Here is a 22,239-nt window from a genome sequence, read left to right on the forward strand (position 1 = left end):
ATGTACCGCTGAGCCCCGGAGCGCAGTTAGTACTGCGCTTCCTACCCTGTTGCCGCCATCTTCACACCGGCTCCCCACTTGCCAGGGGGGCCGGTGACTCACTCGCCACCGAAGTCTTCTGGCTCTGTAAGGGGGTGGCGGCAGTGCTGCGGAAGTGAGCGGTCGCCTGGAGCGGCTAACGATCAGCACCCTCAGGAGCTCAGTGTCCCGTCAGCCGGGATAGTGGCTCAGACCCCGCAGGGTGGACACTACTGCCCCCCCTTAGTCCCACAAAGCAGGGAGGCTGTTGCCAGCAGCCTCCCTGTAAAATAATGAACTCTAAAAAAAACAAGATTTTTAAACCTACCGGTAAATCTTTTTCTCCTAGTCCGTAGAGGATGCTGGGAACTCCGTAACGACCATGGGGGAAAGACGGGCTCCGCAGGAGACATGGGCACTAAAAAGAACTTTAGATATGGGTGTGCACTGGCTCCTCCCTCTATGCCCCTCCTCCAAACCTCAGTTAGAGAAACTGTGCCCAGAGGAGACGGACAGTACGAGGAAAGAATTTTTGTTAATTTAAGGGCAAGATTCATACCAGCCCACACCATCCACACCGTACAACATGGAATATACGAACCAGTTAACAGCATGGAACAAAAAAGTATCAGCCCGAGACTGGTCAAAACTGTAACAAAACCCTTAAGTAAGCAAAAACTATATACAAGTCTTGCAGAGGTAGTCCGCATTGGGATGAGCGCCCAGCATCCTCTACGGACTAGGAGAAAAAGATTTACCAGTAGGTTTAAAATCTTATTTTCTCTTACGTCCTAGAGGATGCTGGGAATCCGTAAGGACCATGGGGATTATACCAAAGCTCCCAAACGGGCGGGAGTGTGCGGATGACTCTGCAGCACCGATTGAGCAAACAGGAGGTCCTCATCAGCCAGGGTATCAAACTTGTAGAACTTCGCAAAGGTGTTTGAACCCGACCAAGTAGCAGCTCGGCACAGCTGTAATGCCGAGACACCTCGGGCATCCGCCCAAGATGAGCCCACCTTCCTAGTGGAATGGGCCTTTACAAAATTCGGTAACAGCAATCCAGCCGTAGAATGAGCCTGCTGAATCGTGTTACAGATCCAGCGAGCAATAGTCTGCTTCGAAGCAGGAGCGCCAACCTTGTCGGCTGCATACAGGACAAACAGTGCCTCTGTTTTCCTAACCCAAGCCGTTCTGGCCACATAAATTTTCAATGCCCCGACCACATCCAGGGACTCGGAATCCTCCACGTCCCGCGTAGCTACAGGCACCACAATAGGTTGGTTCATATGAAAAGTAGAAACCACCTTGGGCAAAAATTGAGGACGAGTCCGCAATTCTGCTCTATCCACATGGAATATCAGATAGGGGCTCTTGTGAGATAAAGCCGCCAACTCCGACACTCGCCTTGCCGATGCCAAGGCCAACAACATGACCACTTTCCAAGTGAGATATTTTAATTCCACCGTTTTAAGTGGTTCAAACCAGTGAGACTTAAGGAACCGCACCACCACGTTAAGGTCTCAGGGTGCCACTGGGGGCACAAAAGGAGGCTGGATATGCAGCACTCCCTTCACAAAATTCTGGACTTCTGGGAGAGAAGCCAATTCCTTCTGAAAGAAAATGGATAGGGCCGAAATCTGAACCTTAATGGAACCTAATTTTAGGCCCAAATTCACTCCCGTCTGTAGGAAGTGAAAGAAACGGCCCAAATGAAATTCTTCCGGAGGAGCATTCCTGGACATACACCACGATATATACTTTCGCCATATACGGTGATAATGTTTCGCTGTCACGTCTTTCCTAGCCTTTATCAGAGTAGGAATGACCTAATCCGGAATGCCCTTTTCCGCTAGGATCCGGCGTTCAACCGCCATGCCGTCAAACGCAGCCGCGGTAAGTCTTGGAACAGACAGGGCCCCTGTTGCAACAGGTCCTCTCTGAGAGGAAGAGGCCAAGGATCTACTGTGAGCATCTCCTGCAGATCCGGATACCAGGCCCTTCGCGGCCAATCTGGAACAATGAGAATAGTCTGTACTCCTTTTCGTCTTATGATTCTCAATATCTTTGAGATGAGCGGAAGAGGAGGAAACACATAGACCGACTGAAACACCCATGGTGTCACCAGAGCGTCCACCGCCACTGCCTGAGGGTCCCTCGACCTGGCGCAATACTTCGGTAGTTTCTTGTTGAGGCGTGACGCCATCCTGTCTATCTGAGACAGTCCCCACCGACTTGCAATCTCTGCGAAGACTTCCTGATGAAGTCCCCACTCTCCTGGATGTAGATCGTGTCTGCTGAGGAAGTCTGCTTCCCAGTTGTCCACTCCCGGAATGAAGACTGCTGTCATGGCGCTTACATGATTTTCCGCCCAGCGAAGAATCCTGGTGGCTTCTGCCATTGCCACTCTGCTCTTTGTTCCGCCTTGGCGGTTTACATGCGCCACTGCGGTGATGTTGTCTGACTGGATCAGAACTGGTAGGTCGCGAAGCAAATCTTCCGCTTGTCGAAGGGCATTGTATATGTCCCTCAACTACAGTATGTTGATGTGAAGACAAGCCTCCTGGCTTGACCACAGACCCTGGAAGTTTCTTCCCTTTGTGACTGCTCCCCAACCTCAGAGGCTCGTGTCCGTGGTTACCAGAACCCAGTCCTGAATGCCGAACCTGCGACCCTCCAGAAGGTGAGCACTCTGCAGCCACCACAGGAGAGATACCCTGGCCCTGGGGGACAGGGTGATCATCTGATGAATATGTAGATGAGACCTGGACCACTTGTCCAGAAGGTCCCATTGAAAAGTTCTCGCATGGAACCTGCCGAATGGGATGGCTTCGTAAGTCGCCACCATCTTTCCCAGAACTCGAGTGCAGTGATGCACCGACATCCTCTTTGGCTTCAATAGGTCCTTGACCAAAGACATGAGTTCTTGGGCCTTTTCCGTCGGAAGATAAACCCTTTTCTGGTCCGTATCCAGAATCATGCCTAAGAAAGGCAACCGAGTCGTTGGTACCAACTGTGACTTCAGGAAATTGAGAATCCAGCCGTGCTGTTGCAACACCCTCAGGGAGAGTGATATGCTGTTCAGCAACTGTTCTCTCGATCTCGCTTTTATCAGGAGATCGTCCAAGTACGGGATAATTGTGACTCCCTGCACCATCATTTCTGCCATTACCTTGGTGAAAATCCTCGGGGCCGTGGAAAGCCCAAACGGCAACGTCTGAAATTGGTAATGACAATCCTGTACAACAAACCTCAGGAACGCCTGATGAGGCGGATATATGGGGACATGAAGGTATGCATCCTTTATGTCCAGGGACACCATATAATCCCCCCCTTCCAGGCTGGCGATGACCGCTCTGAGCGACTCGATCTTGAACCTTTTTAAGTATAGGTTTAAGGATTTTAAATTCAAAATGCGCCTTACCGAACCGTACGGTTTCGGGACTACAAACAGGGTTGAGTAATACCCCATCCCCTGCTGCAGCAGGTGGACTTTGACCACCACTTGTTGAAGACACAATTTTTGAATCGCATTTTGGGGGAGAAGCCAGTAGGGCCGATTTGAAAAACCGGAGAGGAGGCACCTCTTCGAATTCCAGCTTGTAACCCTGGGAAACAATTTCTATTGCCCAGGGATCCTCCTGTGAGTGAACCCAAACGTGGCTGAAAAGTCGAAGACGTGCCCCCACCGAGGCGGACTCCCTCAGCGGAGCCCCAGCGTCATGCGGTGGATTTTGTAGAGGCCGGGGAGGACTTCTGCTCCTGGGAACTAGCTGTGGTTGGCAGCTTTTTCCCCTTACCCTTACCTCTGGCAAGAAAGGAAGATCCTCGCACTATCTTGGGTTTATGCGACTGAAAGGACTGCATCTGATAATGTGGTGCTTTCTTAGGCTGTGAGGAAACATAAGGCAAAAAAGTTAATTTACCTGCCGTAGCCGTGGAAACAAGGTCCGTGAGACCTTCCCCAAACAATTCCTCACCCTTGTAAGGTAAAACCTCCATATGCCTCTTCGAGTCGGCATCGCCCGTCCATTGTCGGGTCCATAGGGCTCATCTACCCGAAATGGCCATAGCGTTGGCTCTGGAACCCAGTAGGCCAATGTCTCTCTGAGCATCTATCATATATAGAACAGCATCTTTAATATGACCCAGGGTCAATAAAATGTTTTCCTTATCCAGCGTATCTATATCAGCAGATAAGGCATCTGTCCACGCTGCTATCGCGCTACAAACCCAAGCCGACGCTATCGCCAGTCTGAGTAAGGTACCAGTATGTGTGTAAATAGACTTCAAGGTAGTCTCCTGCCTGCGATCAGCCCGATCCTTGAAAGTTGCCGTATCTTGAGATGGCAGCGCTACCTTTTTGGATAAGCGGGTCAATGCTTTATCCTCCCTCGGGGAGGATTCCCACCGTATCCTGTCCTTAGTCGGGAAAGGATACGCCATAAAAATCCTTTTGGGAATCTGCAGTTTTTTGTCTGGAGATTCCCAAGCCTTTTCAAATAATTTGTTCAGTTCATGAGATGTGGGAAAGGTTACTTCAGGTTTTTTCTCCTTATACATGCGCACCCTCGTGTCAGGTACAGAGGGTTCATCCGTGATATGCAACACCTCTTTTATAGCAATAATCATATAATGAATACTTTTAGCCAATTTTGGCTGCAACTTTGCATCATCGTAGTCGACACTGGAGTCAGAATCCGTGTCGGTATCCGTGTCTACTATTTGGGATAGTGGGCGCTTTTGAGACCCAGAAGGTCCCTGCGACATAGTGAAACGTCCCTGTACACTCCCTGGACTCAGCTTTGTCCAACCTTTTGTGCAATAAATTCACATTTGCATTTAAAACATTCCACATATCCAACCAGTCAGGTGTCGGCGTTGCCGACGGAGACACCACACTCATTTGCTCCACCTCCTCCCTAGAAGAGCCTTCCGCTTCAGACATGCCGACACACGCGTACCGACACACCACACACTCAGGGAATTCTCTTATCTGGAGACAGTTCCCCCACAAGGCCCTTTGGAGAGACAGAGAGAGAGTATGCCAGCACACACCCAGCCTCAGTGACCCAGGGAAATAAATTACCCAGATAGCGCTTTTAATACATACACACATATATATATATATATATATATATATATATATATATATGTCATGTAGATGGCGGCACTCAAAGGACTTGCTAGTTGCGGTAAATATAGGTGACCAACACCATATAATGCTGTTAACGTTTCAGTTTAATCAATAAACTTTCGTCAGAACAATTATACAAAAAGACAGTTCTTACCTTTATAGTACACCCCGTGCATCTAGTGATGTGTGTCTCGTGCAGGGCTGGTGACGTCACAATCCCGCGACGCGCCTTTCTCGGCGCCCTGTTCGAACAAACAGTAACCATGGTAACAATGTAAACATAATGTGATACCATCACCGTGAGATACAAGCCCTGAGACACGTACAGGAAAGAAAATCCTAGAATGAATCTGGTGTGATCACTGTGTGTCACTTCTAGGGCGTGGGGGCTAACGTAACTGCTAGTTATTGTAAATAAAACATGCAGACCCACATTGCCATAATTGTGCAACACAGTTCAGACCTCGTCCATGTAGTTAAAGCAGAGGCATGGTGCATATCTCAAAATATGTATTAAATATAAGACATCACTAGTTCCCTATTCTGAAGAACATGCATAAACAATGAACCGTATGTATAAATCAGAGAAAACAGTTAAGGTTAAGCTGCTCATTTAAGCCCATAGGGGCAATCGTATTTAGTTTATGAATCCAGGTGGACTCCAGTTGAAGCAGACTGCGTCCTCTGTCTCCGCCCCTGATGCTAGGGGGAACTTGATCGATCATCTTGTAGCGTAGAGTAGCTAAACTGTGATTGTGAGACTTGAAGTGTCTGGCCACTGGCTGCTCCGAGTCTGTCCCCTCCAGGGCTTGGCGTATTGAGAGTCTGTGGTTCGCCATGCGTTCTTTAAAAGCACATATAGTCTTACCTATATAGTATAGGCCACATGGGCAACGAATGTAGTAAACTACATATTGGCTTGAACAGGTCAGTGCATATTTGATGGGAATGTGCTTGCCAGTCTGGGGGTGCGTAAAGAATGGACCAGTTTCCAGATAGCTGCATGTGATGCAGCCTGTGCATTTGTAGCATCCTGGTTTTTTGGTTAGAAAGTGGGTTTTGGTAATAGTGGAACGTCCAGTGATATCATTTTTTACCAGTAGGTCTTTCAGACTTCTTCCTCTGGTATAGCTGGGCATGATTTTCAGGTTCTTGAATCCCTTGAGATCAGAGTCCTGGGTAATCATAGGCCATAATTGTTTAGCCATATGCATATTGTATGTACTGTAAGGATGGTATTGTTGTACAAAGGGTATTTTGTCCCTAATGTCCTTTTTGTTGGCAGCTGGGTTCAGCAGTTCATCTCTAGGAAAAGCTAGTGCTTTACGTTTGGAATTCAACAAGTTGCTACGTTCGTAGCCTCTTTCTAAAAAGAGAATAATCATGTCATCAATGGCTTTGACAGCTTTAGAGTGAGTGTCAGAAATACGACAAATGCGGAGGAATTGTGAGAATGGCAAACCTCTGATGCACGCGGGTGGATGCTGACTGGATGCGTGTAAGTAAGTATTACGGTCTGTGGTTTTTTGGTAAAGGTTGGTTCGAAGAACTCCATCTTTGAGAGTAATCTGAACATCTAAATAATTTACACTCTCAGTGCTAATGGTAAATGTGAATTTGATATTATCATCCATGGTATTGATCTGCTGAATTGCGGAAGCTAGAGTTTCCTCAGATCCATGCCACAGAAGAAACAGATCGTCTATATACCTCGTGATCCAGATGATCCCTTGAGAAAAAGGTCCCTCCGTGAGTAAAAGCTGTTGTTCTTTCATAAACATGAAGGTGTTAGCGAAGGTCGGGGCCACACAGGACCCCATCGCACACCCCCGCAGTTGCAGGAACCATTTTCCATCAAAAAGAAAATAGTTCCGTTTCAATGTAAGTTCCAGAAGAGTGATGAAAAATTAAATCTCAGGACCAGCGTATTCCGGATCACTAAGTAAAAGATTCTTGGTGGCCAAGATCCCCTCATCATGGGGGATGTTCGTGTAAAGTGAGATTACATCCATGGTACATAGGATGCAGTCACTAGGTAAAGAAGTGAACTGTGAGTTTTTGTAAAAAAGTGGTTGTGTCTTTAAGATACATGGTCTGTTTCTGTACAATAGGTTGAAGGTAAATGTCAAGGTACTGTGAAATCTTGTAATATAATGAATTCTTAGCCGAAATGATGGGCCTGCCTGGGGGATGTGTGACACTTTTGTGTAATTTGGGGATGGTGTAGAGTATTGGAGCTACAGGATATGTTTGTAATAAGCAATCCCGTGTGGTCTCTGAAATGATGTTGTTCTGACAGGCATCTGTGAGAATGTTATCCAACTCAAGTTTGTATTGTGCAGTTGGATCTGTGGGTAATCTACATTATACTGAATCGTCTGCCAGTTGTGTATATATTTCAGATTTGTAATCTTTTAGATTGAGTACCGCTATTCCACCCCCCTTATCTGCCGGCCTAATCACGATGTCTGTATATGTGCGTAAATCTTTGATGGCTTTTCTCTCCTCTAGTGTGATGTTATGTCGAGTACATGGAGAATTCCTGGCATGTGTCAGAGTAGTGATCACACCAGATTCATTCTAGGATTTTCTTTCCTGTACGTGTCTCAGGGCTTGTATCTCACGGTGATGGTATCACATTATGTTTACATTGTTACCATGGTTACTGTTTGTTCGAACAGGGCGCCGAGAAAGGCGCGTCGCGGGATTGTGACGTCACCAGCCCGGCGCCCTGCACGAGACACACATCACTAGATGCACGGGGTGTACTATAAAGGTAAGAACTGTCTTTTTGTATAATTGTTCTGACGAAAGTTTATTGATTAAACTGAAACGTTAACAGCATTATATGGTGTTGGTCACCTATATTTACCGCAACTAGCAAGTCCTTTGAGTGCCGCCATCTACATGACATATACCACACGCTGCAAGGCGTCTGAGGAGGGCACCAAGGCAAATATCATAAGGAAACTGAGTGCCAGCTTCATTGCAATATTGATAGTACAGGGAAGAACATTGGGATCCGCTCTCCCTTTATCCCTGCACAGCAAGGCACCGACGCATATAACTTTCATCTTGTGAACTACTGGTGTGGAGTTTACATGTTCTCACTTGCACGGTGATTTTCACTTTTGAGATACCTGACCTGGCTAGACATGACACAGGATTTTTCTGGATATCGGAATATCACTCTCCCGGCTGGGGAGACACTCAGCTTTTCTGATGCAGAGGCCCAGGACATCTACTTCAAAGAGAATATACAGTCATCACTTGGCGATGACTCTAACGAGCAACTTTACCACACCATCCTCAAACTAAAAAAGAAAGAGTTGGACTTTTTCATGCATGGGGTCACACTCACTGACTACCATCAAAATAAATTCATACCCAGAGGGTTTCGAATTAAAAACATTCCTACCATTGGAAAATACAATCAGGACTTCTGCAGGAGATGGGTGGCTATCCTCAATAAATGCAGCTTCGATCTGATACTTCTAGTGATTGAGGAAGCCACCAGGGAACTAAATTTGATCAGAAATAATATTACTACGTTTGAAGCCTCACATATCGAGACCCTTAAAAACGACAAGGACACCGACTGGATTTCCAAGCTTTCGGAACAAATTGATGCACATCGTGCAGCACTGGTGAAGTACAAGAAAGATAAATTAACTACAGTTCAACGCGACTATCAAGAGGGTAAAGTCTATTCCTGGGTACAAAATCCAGCAGGTTCCAGGAACACCAGATTCAGAGAAAGACAGAGAAACAGACGCCCATTTGAAACAGACACCTCCAGTGGAGAAGGCTCCTCCACTTACGAAACGGAAGAATTTGCATCCACAAGCACTGGTAAACCCCCTTTAGGGGTTCGCACCCGCGCTCAGCGCGGTCCCCCAAAAACGGCCGCACGAGGCGCAGCGGCCAGTGGAAGAGGGACTTCCAAAAAAACAACAAAGACAAAAAAATAGATACAGTCTTTAATCTCTCTGATCGCACCCTCACGAACAGTGAACTTTCTGTACTTAATAAAGGACTTTCCTTTGTACCCACGGGTCACTTTAATGAGATGCAGTGGAAGGTTGATTCCTATCGTTTCTCACGACGGCTACGGATTAAGGAACATTTTGATAAAACTGCTCCACAGACACTACCATCTACTCCAGAAGCCCTGCTTAAGATCAAACCCAAATCTAGGTTTGATCCTTTTTCCAATAACATGTCTATCAAATGCTTTGCCAAGACCCTTGATCAGACTACTCTGACACATGCCAGGAATTCTCCATGTACTCGACATAACATCACACTAGAGGAGAGAAAAGCCATCAAAGATTTACGCACATATACAGACATCGTGATTAGGCCGGCAGATAAGGGGGGTGGAATAGCGGTACTCAATCTAAAAGATTACAAATCTGAAATATATACACAACTGGCAGACGATTCAGTATACTGTAGATTACCCACAGATCCAACTGCACAATACAAACTTGAGTTGGATAACATTCTCACAGATGCCTGTCAGAACAACATCATTTCAGAGACCACACGGGATTGCTTATTACAAACATATCCTGTAGCTCCAATACTCTACACCATCCCCAAATTACACAAAAGTGTCACACATCCCCCAGGCAGGCCCATCATTTCGGCTAAGAATTCATTATATTACAAGATTTCACAGTACCTTGACATTTACCTTCAACCTATTGTACAGAAACAGACCATGTATCTTAAAGACACAACCACTTTTTTACAAAAACTCACAGTTCACTTCTTTACCTAGTGACTGCATCCTATGTACCATGGATGTAATCTCACTTTACACGAACATCCCCCATGATGAGGGGATCTTGGCCACCAAGAATCTTTTACTTAGTGATCCGGAATACGCTGGTCCTGAGATTTAATTTTTCATCACTCTTCTGGAACTTACATTGAAACTGAACTATTTTCTTTTTGATGGAAAATGGTTCCTGCAACTGCGGGGGTGTGCGATGGGGTCCTGTGTGGCCCCGACCTTCGCTAACACCTTCATGTTTATGAAAGAACAACAGCTTTTACTCACGAAGGGACCTTTTTCTCAAGGGATCATCTGGATCACGAGGTATATAGACGATCTGTTTCTTCTGTGGCATGGATCTGAGGAAACTCTAGCTTCCGCAATTCAGCAGATCAATACCATGGATGATAATATCAAATTCACATTTACCATTAGCACTGAGAGTGTAAATTATTTAGATGTTCAGATTACTCTCAAAGATGGAGTTCTTCGAACCAACCTTTACCAAAAAACCACAGACCGTAATACTTACTTACACGCATCCAGTCAGCATCCACCCGCGTGCATCAGAGGTTTGCCATTCTCACAATTCCTCCGCATTTGTCGTATTTCTGACACTCACTCTAAAGCTGTCAAAGCCATTGATGACATGATTATTCTCTTTTTAGAAAGAGGCTACGAACGTAGCAACTTGTTGAATTCCAAACGTAAAGCACTAGCTTTTCCTAGAGATGAACTGCTGAACCCAGCTGCCAACAAAAAGGACATTAGGGACAAAATACCCTTTGTACAACAATACCATCCTTACAGTACATACAATATGCATATGGCTAAACAATTATGGCCTATGATTACCCAGGACTCTGATCTCAAGGGATTCAAGAACCTGAAAATCATGCCCAGCTATACCAGAGGAAGAAGTCTGAAAGACCTACTGGTAAAAAATGATATCACTGGACGTTCCACTATTACCAAAACCCACTTTCTAACCAAAAAACCAGGATGCTACAAATGCACAGGCTGCATCACATGCAGCTATCTGGAAACTGGTCCATTCTTTACGCACCCCCAGACTGGCAAGCACATTCCCATCAAATATGCACTGACCTGTTCAAGCCAATATGTAGTTTACTACATTCGTTGCCCATGTGGCCTATACTATATAGGTAAGACTATATGTGCTTTTAAAGAACGCATGGCGAACCACAGACTCTCAATACGCCAAGCCCTGGAGGGGACAGACTCGGAGCAGCCAGTGGCCAGACACTTCAAGTCTCACAATCACAGTTTAGCTACTCTACGCTACAAGATGATCGATCAAGTTCCCCCTAGCATCAGGGGCGGAGACAGAGGACGCAGTCTGCTTCAACTGGAGTCCACCTGGATTCATAAACTAAATACGATTGCCCCTATGGGCTTAAATGAGCAGCTTAACCTTAACTGTTTTCTCTGATTTATACATACGGTTCATTGTTTATGCATGTTCTTCAGAATAGGGAACTAGTGATGTCCTATATTTAATACATATTTTGAGATATGCACCATGCCTCTGCTTTAACTACATGGACGAGGTCTGAACTGTGTTGCACAATTATGGCAATGTGGGTCTGCATGTTTTATTTACAATAACTAGCAGTTACGTTAGCCCCCACGCCCTAGAAGTGACACACAGTGATCACACCAGATTCATTCTAGGATTTTCTTTCCTGTACGTGTCTCAGGGCTTGTATCTCACGGTGATGGTATCACATTATGTTTACATTGTTACCATGGTTACTGTTTGTTCGAACAGGGCGCCGAGAAAGGCGCGTCGCGGGATTGTGACGTCACCAGCCCGGCGCCCTGCACGAGACACACATCACTAGATGCACGGGGTGTACTATAAAGGTAAGAACTGTCTTTTTGTATAATTGTTCTGACGAAAGTTTATTGATTAAACTGAAACGTTAACAGCATTATATGGTGTTGGTCACCTATATTTACCGCAACTAGCAAGTCCTTTGAGTGCCGCCATCTACATGACATATACCACACGCTGCAAGGCGTCTGAGGAGGGCACCAAGGCAAATATCATAAGGAAACTGAGTGCCAGCTTCATTGCAAAATAAATATATATATATATATATATATATATATATATAAACCAGAAGTGTTCGGCACTCCACTTAACTGTAAATAACAGCATGCTCCGGTGCCCGACCTAGACACACTGTATATGCAAACAAGCCAGCGGGACAGCACTCACGGAGACTGGATACGGTTAACAAACGGACAGCTGAAGCTGGTGTGTAGTCAACGTTTCAGAATTTACTTCTTTTTTCAAGACAACCAGATACAAATCACAAACAAACATATATACCTTACCCAAACCTCGTGCTGGCTGTGCGCTCCCGCACCCGTCGTGGACCGATGACGTCATTGGCTCCCGTCAGCGCCTACGGACCGGCATCACTAGGGGGCGGGGGCCGCAACGTGCAGACCATCACCATGGTGATGAACTAAACAAAAACAGAAAGTGCATAAAACCTCTGTGAGGAAGATCACTATGTGTGACCCTAAGCTGCATAGCATGTAACACGCTGTAAACCATCGATGCAAACAGCTATGATACACTGGAGTCAGATGTTTTAAATAAAGTCATAACAGAAAGCTGCAATGTATCTATTCTGTAAATAATACTTAATACTGATGCATAATGTAATAATTTACATGCTGCGATCTGCAAAATACCATATGCAAATATGCTCTAGACTAACGTTAGCTTAGGGTCACACATAGTGATCTTCCTCACAGAGGTTTTATGCACTTTCTGTTTTTGTTTAGTTCATCACCATGGTGATGGTCTGCACGTTGCGGCCCCCGCCCCCTAGTGATGCCGGTCCGTAGGCGCTGACGGGAGCCAATGACGTCATCGGTCCACGACGGGTGCGGGAGCGCACAGCCAGCACGAGGTTTGGGTAAGGTATATACATTTGTTTGTGATTTGTATCTGGTTGTCTTGAAAAATGAAGTAAATTCTGAAACGTTGACTACACACCAGCTTCAGCTGTCCGTTTGTTAACCGTATCCAGACTCCGTGAGTGCCGTCCCGCTGGCTTGTTTGTATATATATATATATATATATATATATATATATATATATATATATATATATATATATATATATATATATATATATATATAGCGCCAAATTATGTGCCCCCCCCTTCTTTCAAACCCTCTGTCACCGTGTTCAGCAGGGGAGAGTCCGGGGAGCCAGCTTCTCAGCGGTGTGCTGTGGAGAAAATGGCGCTGGTGAGTGCTGAGGGATCAAGCTCCGCCCCCTCAGCGGCGGGCTTCGGTCCCGCTTGATTTTTTTAAAACTGGCGGGGGATCTCTTATATATAGTTTAGAGCCCATATATGTCCTGATTTTGCCAGACCAGAGGTTTAATTGCTGCCCAGGGCGCCCCCCCCCCCCTGCACCCTTACAGTGCCTGCCGTGTGTTGCGCGTTACCTCAGTGAACATCCGAAGTCTTCTGCCGCCTCTGAAGTCTTCTTTCTTCTCATACTCACCCGGCGAGGCAGGCGATTCCCTCTCTGTGGGTGTGCACGACACCCATAGAGGGAGAATAGAACCGCTCGCCACTGAGACCGCAGCATGGCGAGCGCAGCAAGCCTGCAAGGGGCTTCGTTGCACTCACTACCCTGCCGGCATTCCACCACTCGGGATGCCGATGTCGGGATAGTGATACCGAACCCTAAACAAGTACATTTACAGAGGAGAAGGTCCTAACAGAAATCTCTAGACTAAAGTAGATAAATCAATGGGCCCAGATGGGATATATCAAGGATACTAAAAGAGCTTAAAGGGGTGCTGGTAGCACCATCAGCAGAATTATTCACCCAGTCACTAGCAACAGGTGCAATTCCAGACGACTGGAAAAGAGTGAACGTAATCCCACTGCACAAAATTAGAAGCAAGAAACTAGTGACCAGTGAGCCTTAAAATCAGTAGTACGGAAATTGATGGAAACACTCATAAAAGAGATGTACCATATCGAATAAACTTGAAAGCAATATACTTGAAAAGCATGGGATTCGAGGTCAAGGTACAGGTGGTAGACATTATTCAAAGGAAGGGGTGTATTAAAACACGAGGACATGCGCTGAAACTGGAAGGAGATAGGTTCAGGGAAAATTTGAGGAAACAAATTCACGAAAAGGGTAGTGGACAAGTGGAATAGTTGATGGTAGGCTAAGACAGCATAGCAATGTAAACATGCATGGGAGAGACAGAATGATATCCTTGCAAAAAAAATAAGGATCAAATACGGTTCAACGTAACAATATGGTTAAATAAGTTGCAGACTAGATGAGCCAAGTGGTTTTTATCTGCCGTCAAATTCTATGTTTCTATGAGAGCCAGATCACCGGCGCTTTGAGACGATGTCATATCAAAGAGCAGCAGTCAAAGCATTGGGGGGAGGCATGCAATGCAATGAATAGAGCAGGGGGCAGGACATTGTAAAGTAGGGTGCATGTTGAGGTGACCCACCATTCGTACACAATTGCACTAGCACTTCGTAGAAACAATGTCCAAGTAATAAACAATGGATATCATGCATTTTAAATTAGACAGACATTTTTATTACGACTTGTGAGCAAAAAAACAAAATGGTACATCAGATAAAACAAACCCACTTTAAGGAAAAAGTGTTAGGGATTCTGTGCAGAGGGATTATTTATTAATTCTTATTTTTGTCAGTACAACAGAGGAGAGATGATAGAGGCCGATGCAGAGATGGACCTATAGTGGTCAAAAATGACTTAAAAAAGGTAAAGTGCACAGAAAAATATAGTATTTTTGCACATATGCGGGGAGGTGTACATCTTAAGATGTGTATTCATCTGCCACATATGCACTTGGTTTATAACAAGACATCATCAATGTGTACTTGCACCTACCCTAAAGTAGGTTCAAAAGATAGGTCTCCAAAAAAGCATACATACACTTACATGAAGGTCTACATGGGCTGCATTTGCAAGGACACACCCTTACTGACCTTCCGTCATACCCCAGTTTCGTCTATCTGTGGTCATATGTGTAGATACTTTCACAATACGTTCTACTCTACATTCTCGCATTCTTACAAGTGCTCTTTTACAGAGAATGCCCTATGAGAAAATACACAGAACACGCGACACAAACTTCCAAGTGTTCAACTGTGCAGCAGCCTCAGAGCTTATTCTATAGAGAAGTGAGAGAGCAGGGCAGGCAGGGCCGTCTAAATATATGGGCTCAATGGGCAGTTGCCCTAGTCTGATAACAGAGGGTCCTCTTTTTTCAGGGGTACCAGATTTTTTTAAAATCATTCCTGGGGAACCTGAGATATCCGACTTCAAAGCAGTGGTCTCCATTCGAAAGTGTTAATTGCTCTTCCCAGCTACATATCTCGGGTTCTGTCTGACTTAGAGTTTTTCTGAGGGTATAATCCAAAAGATGGGTCGCTCCCCTTTTGGTGGACACTGGCAGCTTATCCCTACTATGCCCAGAACCAGAGATATCAGCCTTCAAGCAGCTGGTCCCTGCCCCAGCTTCACACGCCTGGTATGAAGTTTTTTATTTTCATCGGTGGATTGCTCTTGCTCCTGAACTCTGATAACCAAGTCCCCAGTACCACCTGAAAGGTGGGACTCTCTAGTGTTTTATCCCAAAGACAGCTAAGAAATCTATTTTCAGGAACTGGAGATATCTGCAGCTAAGCAAGCTGCCCTCCCACCGGAAAATGACGAATATTATGCCCACTATCCACCGCTCTCCAGCTTATTAAACACCTCCTACCACCCTGGAAGTCATGTACCAGGGCCCTCCATTCAGCCCAATGCCCCCTTCTACAGGTTAGTGTTCTCCCTCTCACCCCATCTGTGCAGTAAAGGAGTAATTAGCACAAATGACTGCTCCAGGTCCTACATGCTGAGCGGACGATAGAACACCCCCTACTGCCCGCGGGACATCAACACTGCCTCTGATAGCACTCCCCACCATTAGGGGGCCCCAAAGCATTGCTTTGCCCAGGGGCGTACACTACTGTTAAGACGGCCCTAGGAGCAGGGAGAGGATTATACGTTCTACTAAGTACTTTTATTCCTCAATAATATGGATTCATTAAAGAAAAGGTACCAAACACTTACTGGAGATATGACTGCCAGTTCACTTTGTTAGCACGAACCTCCGCAGCCTTGGCTGCAATAATGTTTGTAGGGACAGCAGCATCAACAGCACCTCGTATGTCCATCTTCTCCTCCGTGTTCCTTTAGACACAGAATTCTTGTTACTTCTCCGCAAATTACAAACCAACATTTACCTGTGGCTCTCCAATGGAACTACAAGTCCCAGCAAAGGCTGAAATTAGGAGCTTGGACTGATGGTTCCACAACACTAGGAAAGCCACACACTACCCAGTCCTTGTAAACCACATAAAGTGCACATTTTTCTCCTGTTGCGATAATCCTTATTTCAGGAGTTTGTAATAACTATTATTCCATGTATGAGATTTGAATAATAACTTTCTAAGTTTCCCACAAAAAAATGTATGTGTAAAATATGTGACTTACCAATATTTGTAAAATAAATGATGTATGTTAAAAGAATAGTTGTAAAAATAAAATGTTACAAAATACTCACATTCAGATTCTGTTTATAATCAAAGGCATGGGTGTAACAAAATGTATCTGTTAAAAAAAACGTAAGAATCACTAATTCAGGTTTGTAAGTAAAGCAAAAAAGCAAGCAACTGGGCAAATCCATGCTGCACTGCAGATGGGGCAGATGAAACATGTGCAGAGAGATTTAGATTTGGGTGTGGTGTGTTCAAACTGAAATCTTATGATTTTTTGCATACACACTGATAGATTTGTGCAATATGCAAGATGAACGATTTTTTGCATACACACTGAATGATGTCTATGGCCGATTTGAACGATATGACATTACATAAATCGATATCGTCCAAATTGGCTTGCATGTTTAAACGATGATCGATCAACGAATGTGGGGACGCGCATTATTCATCGTTGTTGCATACACAATGAAAGATATGAACGATTTAGCGTTCATTTTTGAACGATATCTCTCAAAGATATCGCCAAGTGTGTAGGGCACTTTAATTGCAGTGTAAAAATAAAGCTGTTTTTAGTAGGTTGCACGTAAAAGTAGCCAGTATTTAAATTGCACAGAAAAAATATAAATGAAATTGTTCCCCTTGCATGGCAACATGGTTTGCTCCAGATGCAAAAATAATTGCTTTTTTTTTTTTTTACTTTACTTTCAAACATGAAATCTTGCTCAATGTGCAAATGTCCTTTCTCATAACCTTCAGAACGGCCTTTGATGACACAACAAAACTTTTGTTTCCTCTAAATACATGTCTAGAGGGCGTGACCCTTTTTATCCACATACAGTAGTTACAGGTTCTTTCCAGCCCTTGTCTTACCTCTAGCAGCAACAAGTGGAAGACACAAGATTCTGGCAATAAAATGCTGGATGGGAAGAAATAACAACAGAAATAAAAGTTACCCAAAGGAAAAAAAGAAAAAGCAACTGTCAAAGACTTCATTGTAACATTACAGCAGTGTAAGAACTCATGCTCACATGCTAAATACTTTAAATAACCTCGACCTTAACTCATTCCTTGTAATGCTCTACAATTACCATGATGGTACATAGAACATATTCTGTACTCTAAATATGCCACCTATATGCTGTTGCTATAGTAACAAGGCAGATTACAGTGTTCGAAGATTATGGGGAATATTCAATAAGTCAGATCCATTCCGACATGCAGTTGTCGGAATAGCTTCGGCAACCCCTATTCAGTGGACGGCCAAATCCGACTGTCAGAATTGGCCATACACAGGGTCCTGTCCTGCCGCTGCTGTCAGCGGCTGTGGATGCGCTGACAGCAGCGGCCAGGAGTGCAGATGGCGGCGGCCGTGAGCGGGACGGCGGCGGGGGTAAGCTGGGCAGCGGGGGGAGCAGTGATCGGCGGCCGGAGCTGGCTGCGGGGGAACATGTCTGGTGCGGCGGGGGGAGGCGCTGCAGGGAAAGAGGTGCCTGCGGGCCGCAGGGGGGAGTAGATCTCGGTGGCCGGCGGGGGGAGCTGGCTGCGGGGGGGCATGTCAGCTGCAGCGGGGGGAGACGCTGCAGGGAGAGAGGCAGCACCTCCCCCCGCCGCCGCAGACATGTTTTTCCGCAGCCAACTCCCCCCCGCCGACCGTCGATCTCTGCTCCCCCAGCCACCCGCAGCACCGCTTGTCTCCTCACCTCAATCCGACTTGTTTTCAAGTCAGATTGAGTTTGTCGGAAAGGGGGCCAAAACCTGTCGGATTTGGCCCCATTTCTGACAGAAGCACATGAATCGGCGGCTATTCCACCGATCCACGTGTTTTCCGACAAGTCGGGAATTCCCGACTTGTCGTAAAAAAATCAGCCCCTATTGAATAGGTCGGAACCCCATTACAACAAGACGGCAGCTTTCGACAATTATTGAATACACAACTATATGAACATTATCTAAACCTACAACTTTTTAAACATTCCTCATCACCACTTAAAATGAAACATGCCCTCACTCTCTTTTACAGCTTTTAACTGACATCAAGGGAGAGATTCAAATGATATCGCACCCGCTATCTCCCGTCTAAAGTGACGAGAGATAGAGGGGCGATATTCAAATGTGCCCCGTTATCGTACTCATTCCGGTCTGGTTTAGGCCAGTCAAGCACCAAACCCGACTAAAGTAATGGGCGCGATCATGAAGAGACCAGTTAGGGCACCCAAACTGGTCTCTTCACATGCATTTCAGCTCGCTACCTCCGGGGGTAGCGACCTGAAAAGAAGTTGTTGCGCCCGTCTGCATTAACATTAGCATACCACTGATGGGCGCGATAGGAGGCTTAAACATTTGAATCTGGCCCTATGTATTCAATTAATATAAACATGTTAATATTAAAACGCATGTGTGATGTTTCTAGTTTACAGTCTAATATAAATTAAGGTTTTACCAGAAGTAAACAAAAAAGTTTGGACGGTAAGACCGCCATCATACTGTACATAGGTTCCTGGTTCAGAACGGTACTATTATAGCAACTATATTTATAAATGTACTTGAACCAACTCTAAACAAACAATTCATTTAAACAGATTCACTTACCCTACTATAGAGAATGCTTTATGAACTGAAAATGTTCATGTACAGATTCTCCGTAAAATAAACAAACTTTTTTATGCAATGTTTTGTAGCATTAAAGGATACTAAAAGTGATTTTCTAGACTTAAATAAAACCAGGTTCTCTTACAGTATGTTATTTTATTTATAATGAAAAAACACGGCTAGGAAAAAAAGAAAAAAATATTTCTCAGTTTACTCAAAACAAAGCAATTAATATAGTGTGCCATTAGCAGCAAATTAGCAGTAATAAGCCAGCACCCCAACCCAAAATAGAAGATAGACGTATTAATGTATAAATTACATTTATTCATATTGTGTTATACACTTACAATGACTGCCCATATTTGGAAACCAACATTCTCTAGATAATTCCAGTAATTTATTGTTTATGTGAGAGCCCTTCTCTGGAGCCGAAGCATTACTTGATCCCAACCACCTTCCATACTATAGTTATGAGATAGTCTATCAAGAAAGTGGTCAAGCCATTTTAATAGTTACAGTAATACAGAATACTCATCAGTCATATCTGTATAATCTATACAAGGATGCATTGGAGCTAATTGAAATATTGGCAACAAACGTGTATTTCAAGCACTCATTTTAATGAATTGCTCTGTTAACTGGAATATATGCAATATTTTTCATTTCAAGATGAGAAGTAAGTAATGGCGTATCAAGTTTTTGGATGATGATGATAATATTATTATTATTATTATTAGTTAAATTAATACCACTAGAAACATCATCTATAACAAGCCTAGTGGTTATTTAACCAGACCAGTAAAGCTTATATAAATTGTATATATGATCACCATTTGCAAGTATGATACAGAGCAACATATTAAAGTGCAAATAAAAATAAAATAATTCACATTTAATAAATTATAACTTGCATAACCATGAAAGCTAGGGCTACCAATAAAAAAAAATGTATATGTGACCTAATTTCCCTCATTATAAAAGAGTAGTACCCAAGACTGAAGATAAAGTAGTAGTAGTAGTAGTCAACATTTAAAAAAAAAAAAAAAAAACGTTTCTAACACAATGCTGTAAAACATTTCAATAACAAATGGATTTTCTAATAACTACTACTAGCATAATGCTGAAAATATCTGTATGGATGGAGTTAGTGTGCAAACTACCATATATAGAAAATATACATATAGGTGTCAATCTAATTAGCCGTAATTTAGTTGTGGGTGCGAGTAAGTATGATATATGGTATGCTGCACTTACGGTAAATAGGATATACACTGCACTTATGGAATGTAGGATATATACGCCGCACTTACGGTAAGTATGTTATATGCAGCACTTACGGTAAGAAGGATACACACCGTACCTACGGTACCAGCAGATTCACAGATATTTGTTCACAGCTGTGTACAAACGCACCTAATTTGTGGTGAGATCCAATGCCGTTGCAGCATTTACATGCCGATGCAACTGTAACTTGCTCCCCTCGCATGTGGGACAATTTAACTGGACTGACCCCAGTAAGTGAATGACAGGTGGATATATCAAGCAGTGGAAAGAGTGGCCAAGTGGACCAGTGGAGATGGGATGCGGCCAAGATCCCGCCGGCACAATCCCGACATATTCTCCCTCTGTGGGTATCCACGACATCCATAGAGGGCAGTGCACGCAGCGTGGTGAGCACAGCGAGCCCGCAAGGGGCTGCGTTGCACTCGCCCCCTTGTCGGGATTGTGCCCATTGGGATCCCGGTGTCAGTATTTTGACCACCGGGATCTCGTCCGGCAGTATCTCGTACTGATCCCGTGGAGATATTGCACTTAGCAACCAACAAGCTTTTATAAAATGTGCATGATAAATGCTACCTCACAGCGGATTGGTTGCTTTGGTCAACTTCACTCTTTTCACTTCTTGATAGTGTAGTTTAACATGATAATACAGATATGTGGACACTAGACCAGTATTAAATACATTTATATTAAAACACACAATCAAAATACATGAAGCATTGACAGGAAGAAGCACACTGCAGGCTATACAGCCGATCTCTAAAGCGCCCTACACAATTGCCGATGTGTGCGGGCGTTCCACATATCGGCATATCGCTCAGCATATCGGCATTATTCGTTCATATCGCTCAGTGTGTATGCACCAACGATGCGCTGCCCCGCGGTCGTTCATCGTTGGTTTTCCATCACTTTGCAACGCAAGTCAATACGGACGATGATCGATCATCATTCAGATCAATCACCGTCAAAATGTAATTCATCGACCAGTGTGTAGGGCCCTTTAGATCCAAGAAAACAGCAGGTAATAAAGATTACTTGAGTATGCGTATTACTACTTTGTAGGAGAGACATTGGACAGGTAGGGACAAATTATTTTTTAACCAAAAGCCCACTGTAATGAGTGAATTACAGTATAAGCTGTGCACACAGATGACTGGTAGAGAGGACTACTGGTAGTGAGAGTACAGGCAAGAGGTGTAGCAAGTACCATAGAGAAGGCCACTGGAAGTCCAGGATGCCCAGAGGACAGCCCAAGTTCCAGAGCAGCCCATCACCCTGCACAGTCAGGGCAGCCCTGGCACATAAGGCCGCAGAGCCGTCATCCCCTTCACACCAGTCATACTCCGAGGAGACAGTGTTACCATCACTCACCCTATCCACGGGCTGCGTCCCGGAACTAGGACCGGAGAGATCCCAGCGGAATCCCAGCTCCCTGCACTGTATATACGGTGACCTCTCTCTGCAGCAAGCACACAGCTGACTGGCACGGCAGAGTCATGTGACAGGAACTCAGTCAGGTGACCAGCCAGGAAGCAGCGGAAAGAACTGTGATCATGTGATCCTTACAGTCACGGTGACAGTGTGTTGTTATTATTAGGCTCAGGCTGGCGGTGCAGAGCTGTGTGCTACTGCTGCTGTGTTTCTGCTTTTCTCACTAATTTGCCAGCACCAATAGTGTGTGTGTTTATTTCGTTGTCACATTTCACTGATTCAGCCGTGGTACTTTTAATTAACAAATCAGAGGAACAAGTAGAAGCAGACTATACTACTTTTCTGCAATGTGAAAGAGTCAAATGTGGTTGTTAAACCATGTTTTATGCACATAG

At 44.6% G+C, this 22,239-nt stretch overlaps 1 protein-coding gene across 2 annotated transcripts in view; it reads right to left on the reverse strand.

The window, feature by feature from the left end:
• ATP6V1H (ATPase H+ transporting V1 subunit H) overlaps positions 1–21,996 on the reverse strand; it is a 254,213-nt gene extending 232,217 nt beyond the window's left edge. The window contains exons 1-3 of one of the 2 annotated variants that reach the window (XM_063923720.1): positions 21,785–21,993; positions 17,414–17,459; positions 16,113–16,232 (exon numbers count right to left, since the gene is read on the reverse strand). In XM_063923720.1, the coding sequence (XP_063779790.1) occupies positions 16,113–16,216 (104 nt within the window). In that variant the 5' untranslated portion in view covers positions 16,217–16,232; positions 17,414–17,459; positions 21,785–21,993. Of the gene's footprint in view, positions 1–16,112; positions 16,233–17,413; positions 17,460–21,784 lie in introns of both variants that reach the window. The other variant, XM_063923721.1, reaches the window with a different exon arrangement.
• Between the last annotated feature and the right edge of the window lie 243 nt (positions 21,997–22,239).

Source organism: Pseudophryne corroboree, chromosome 5 (assembly GCF_028390025.1).
Source record: "Pseudophryne corroboree isolate aPseCor3 chromosome 5, aPseCor3.hap2, whole genome shotgun sequence".
NCBI lineage: Eukaryota > Metazoa > Chordata > Amphibia > Anura > Myobatrachidae > Pseudophryne > Pseudophryne corroboree.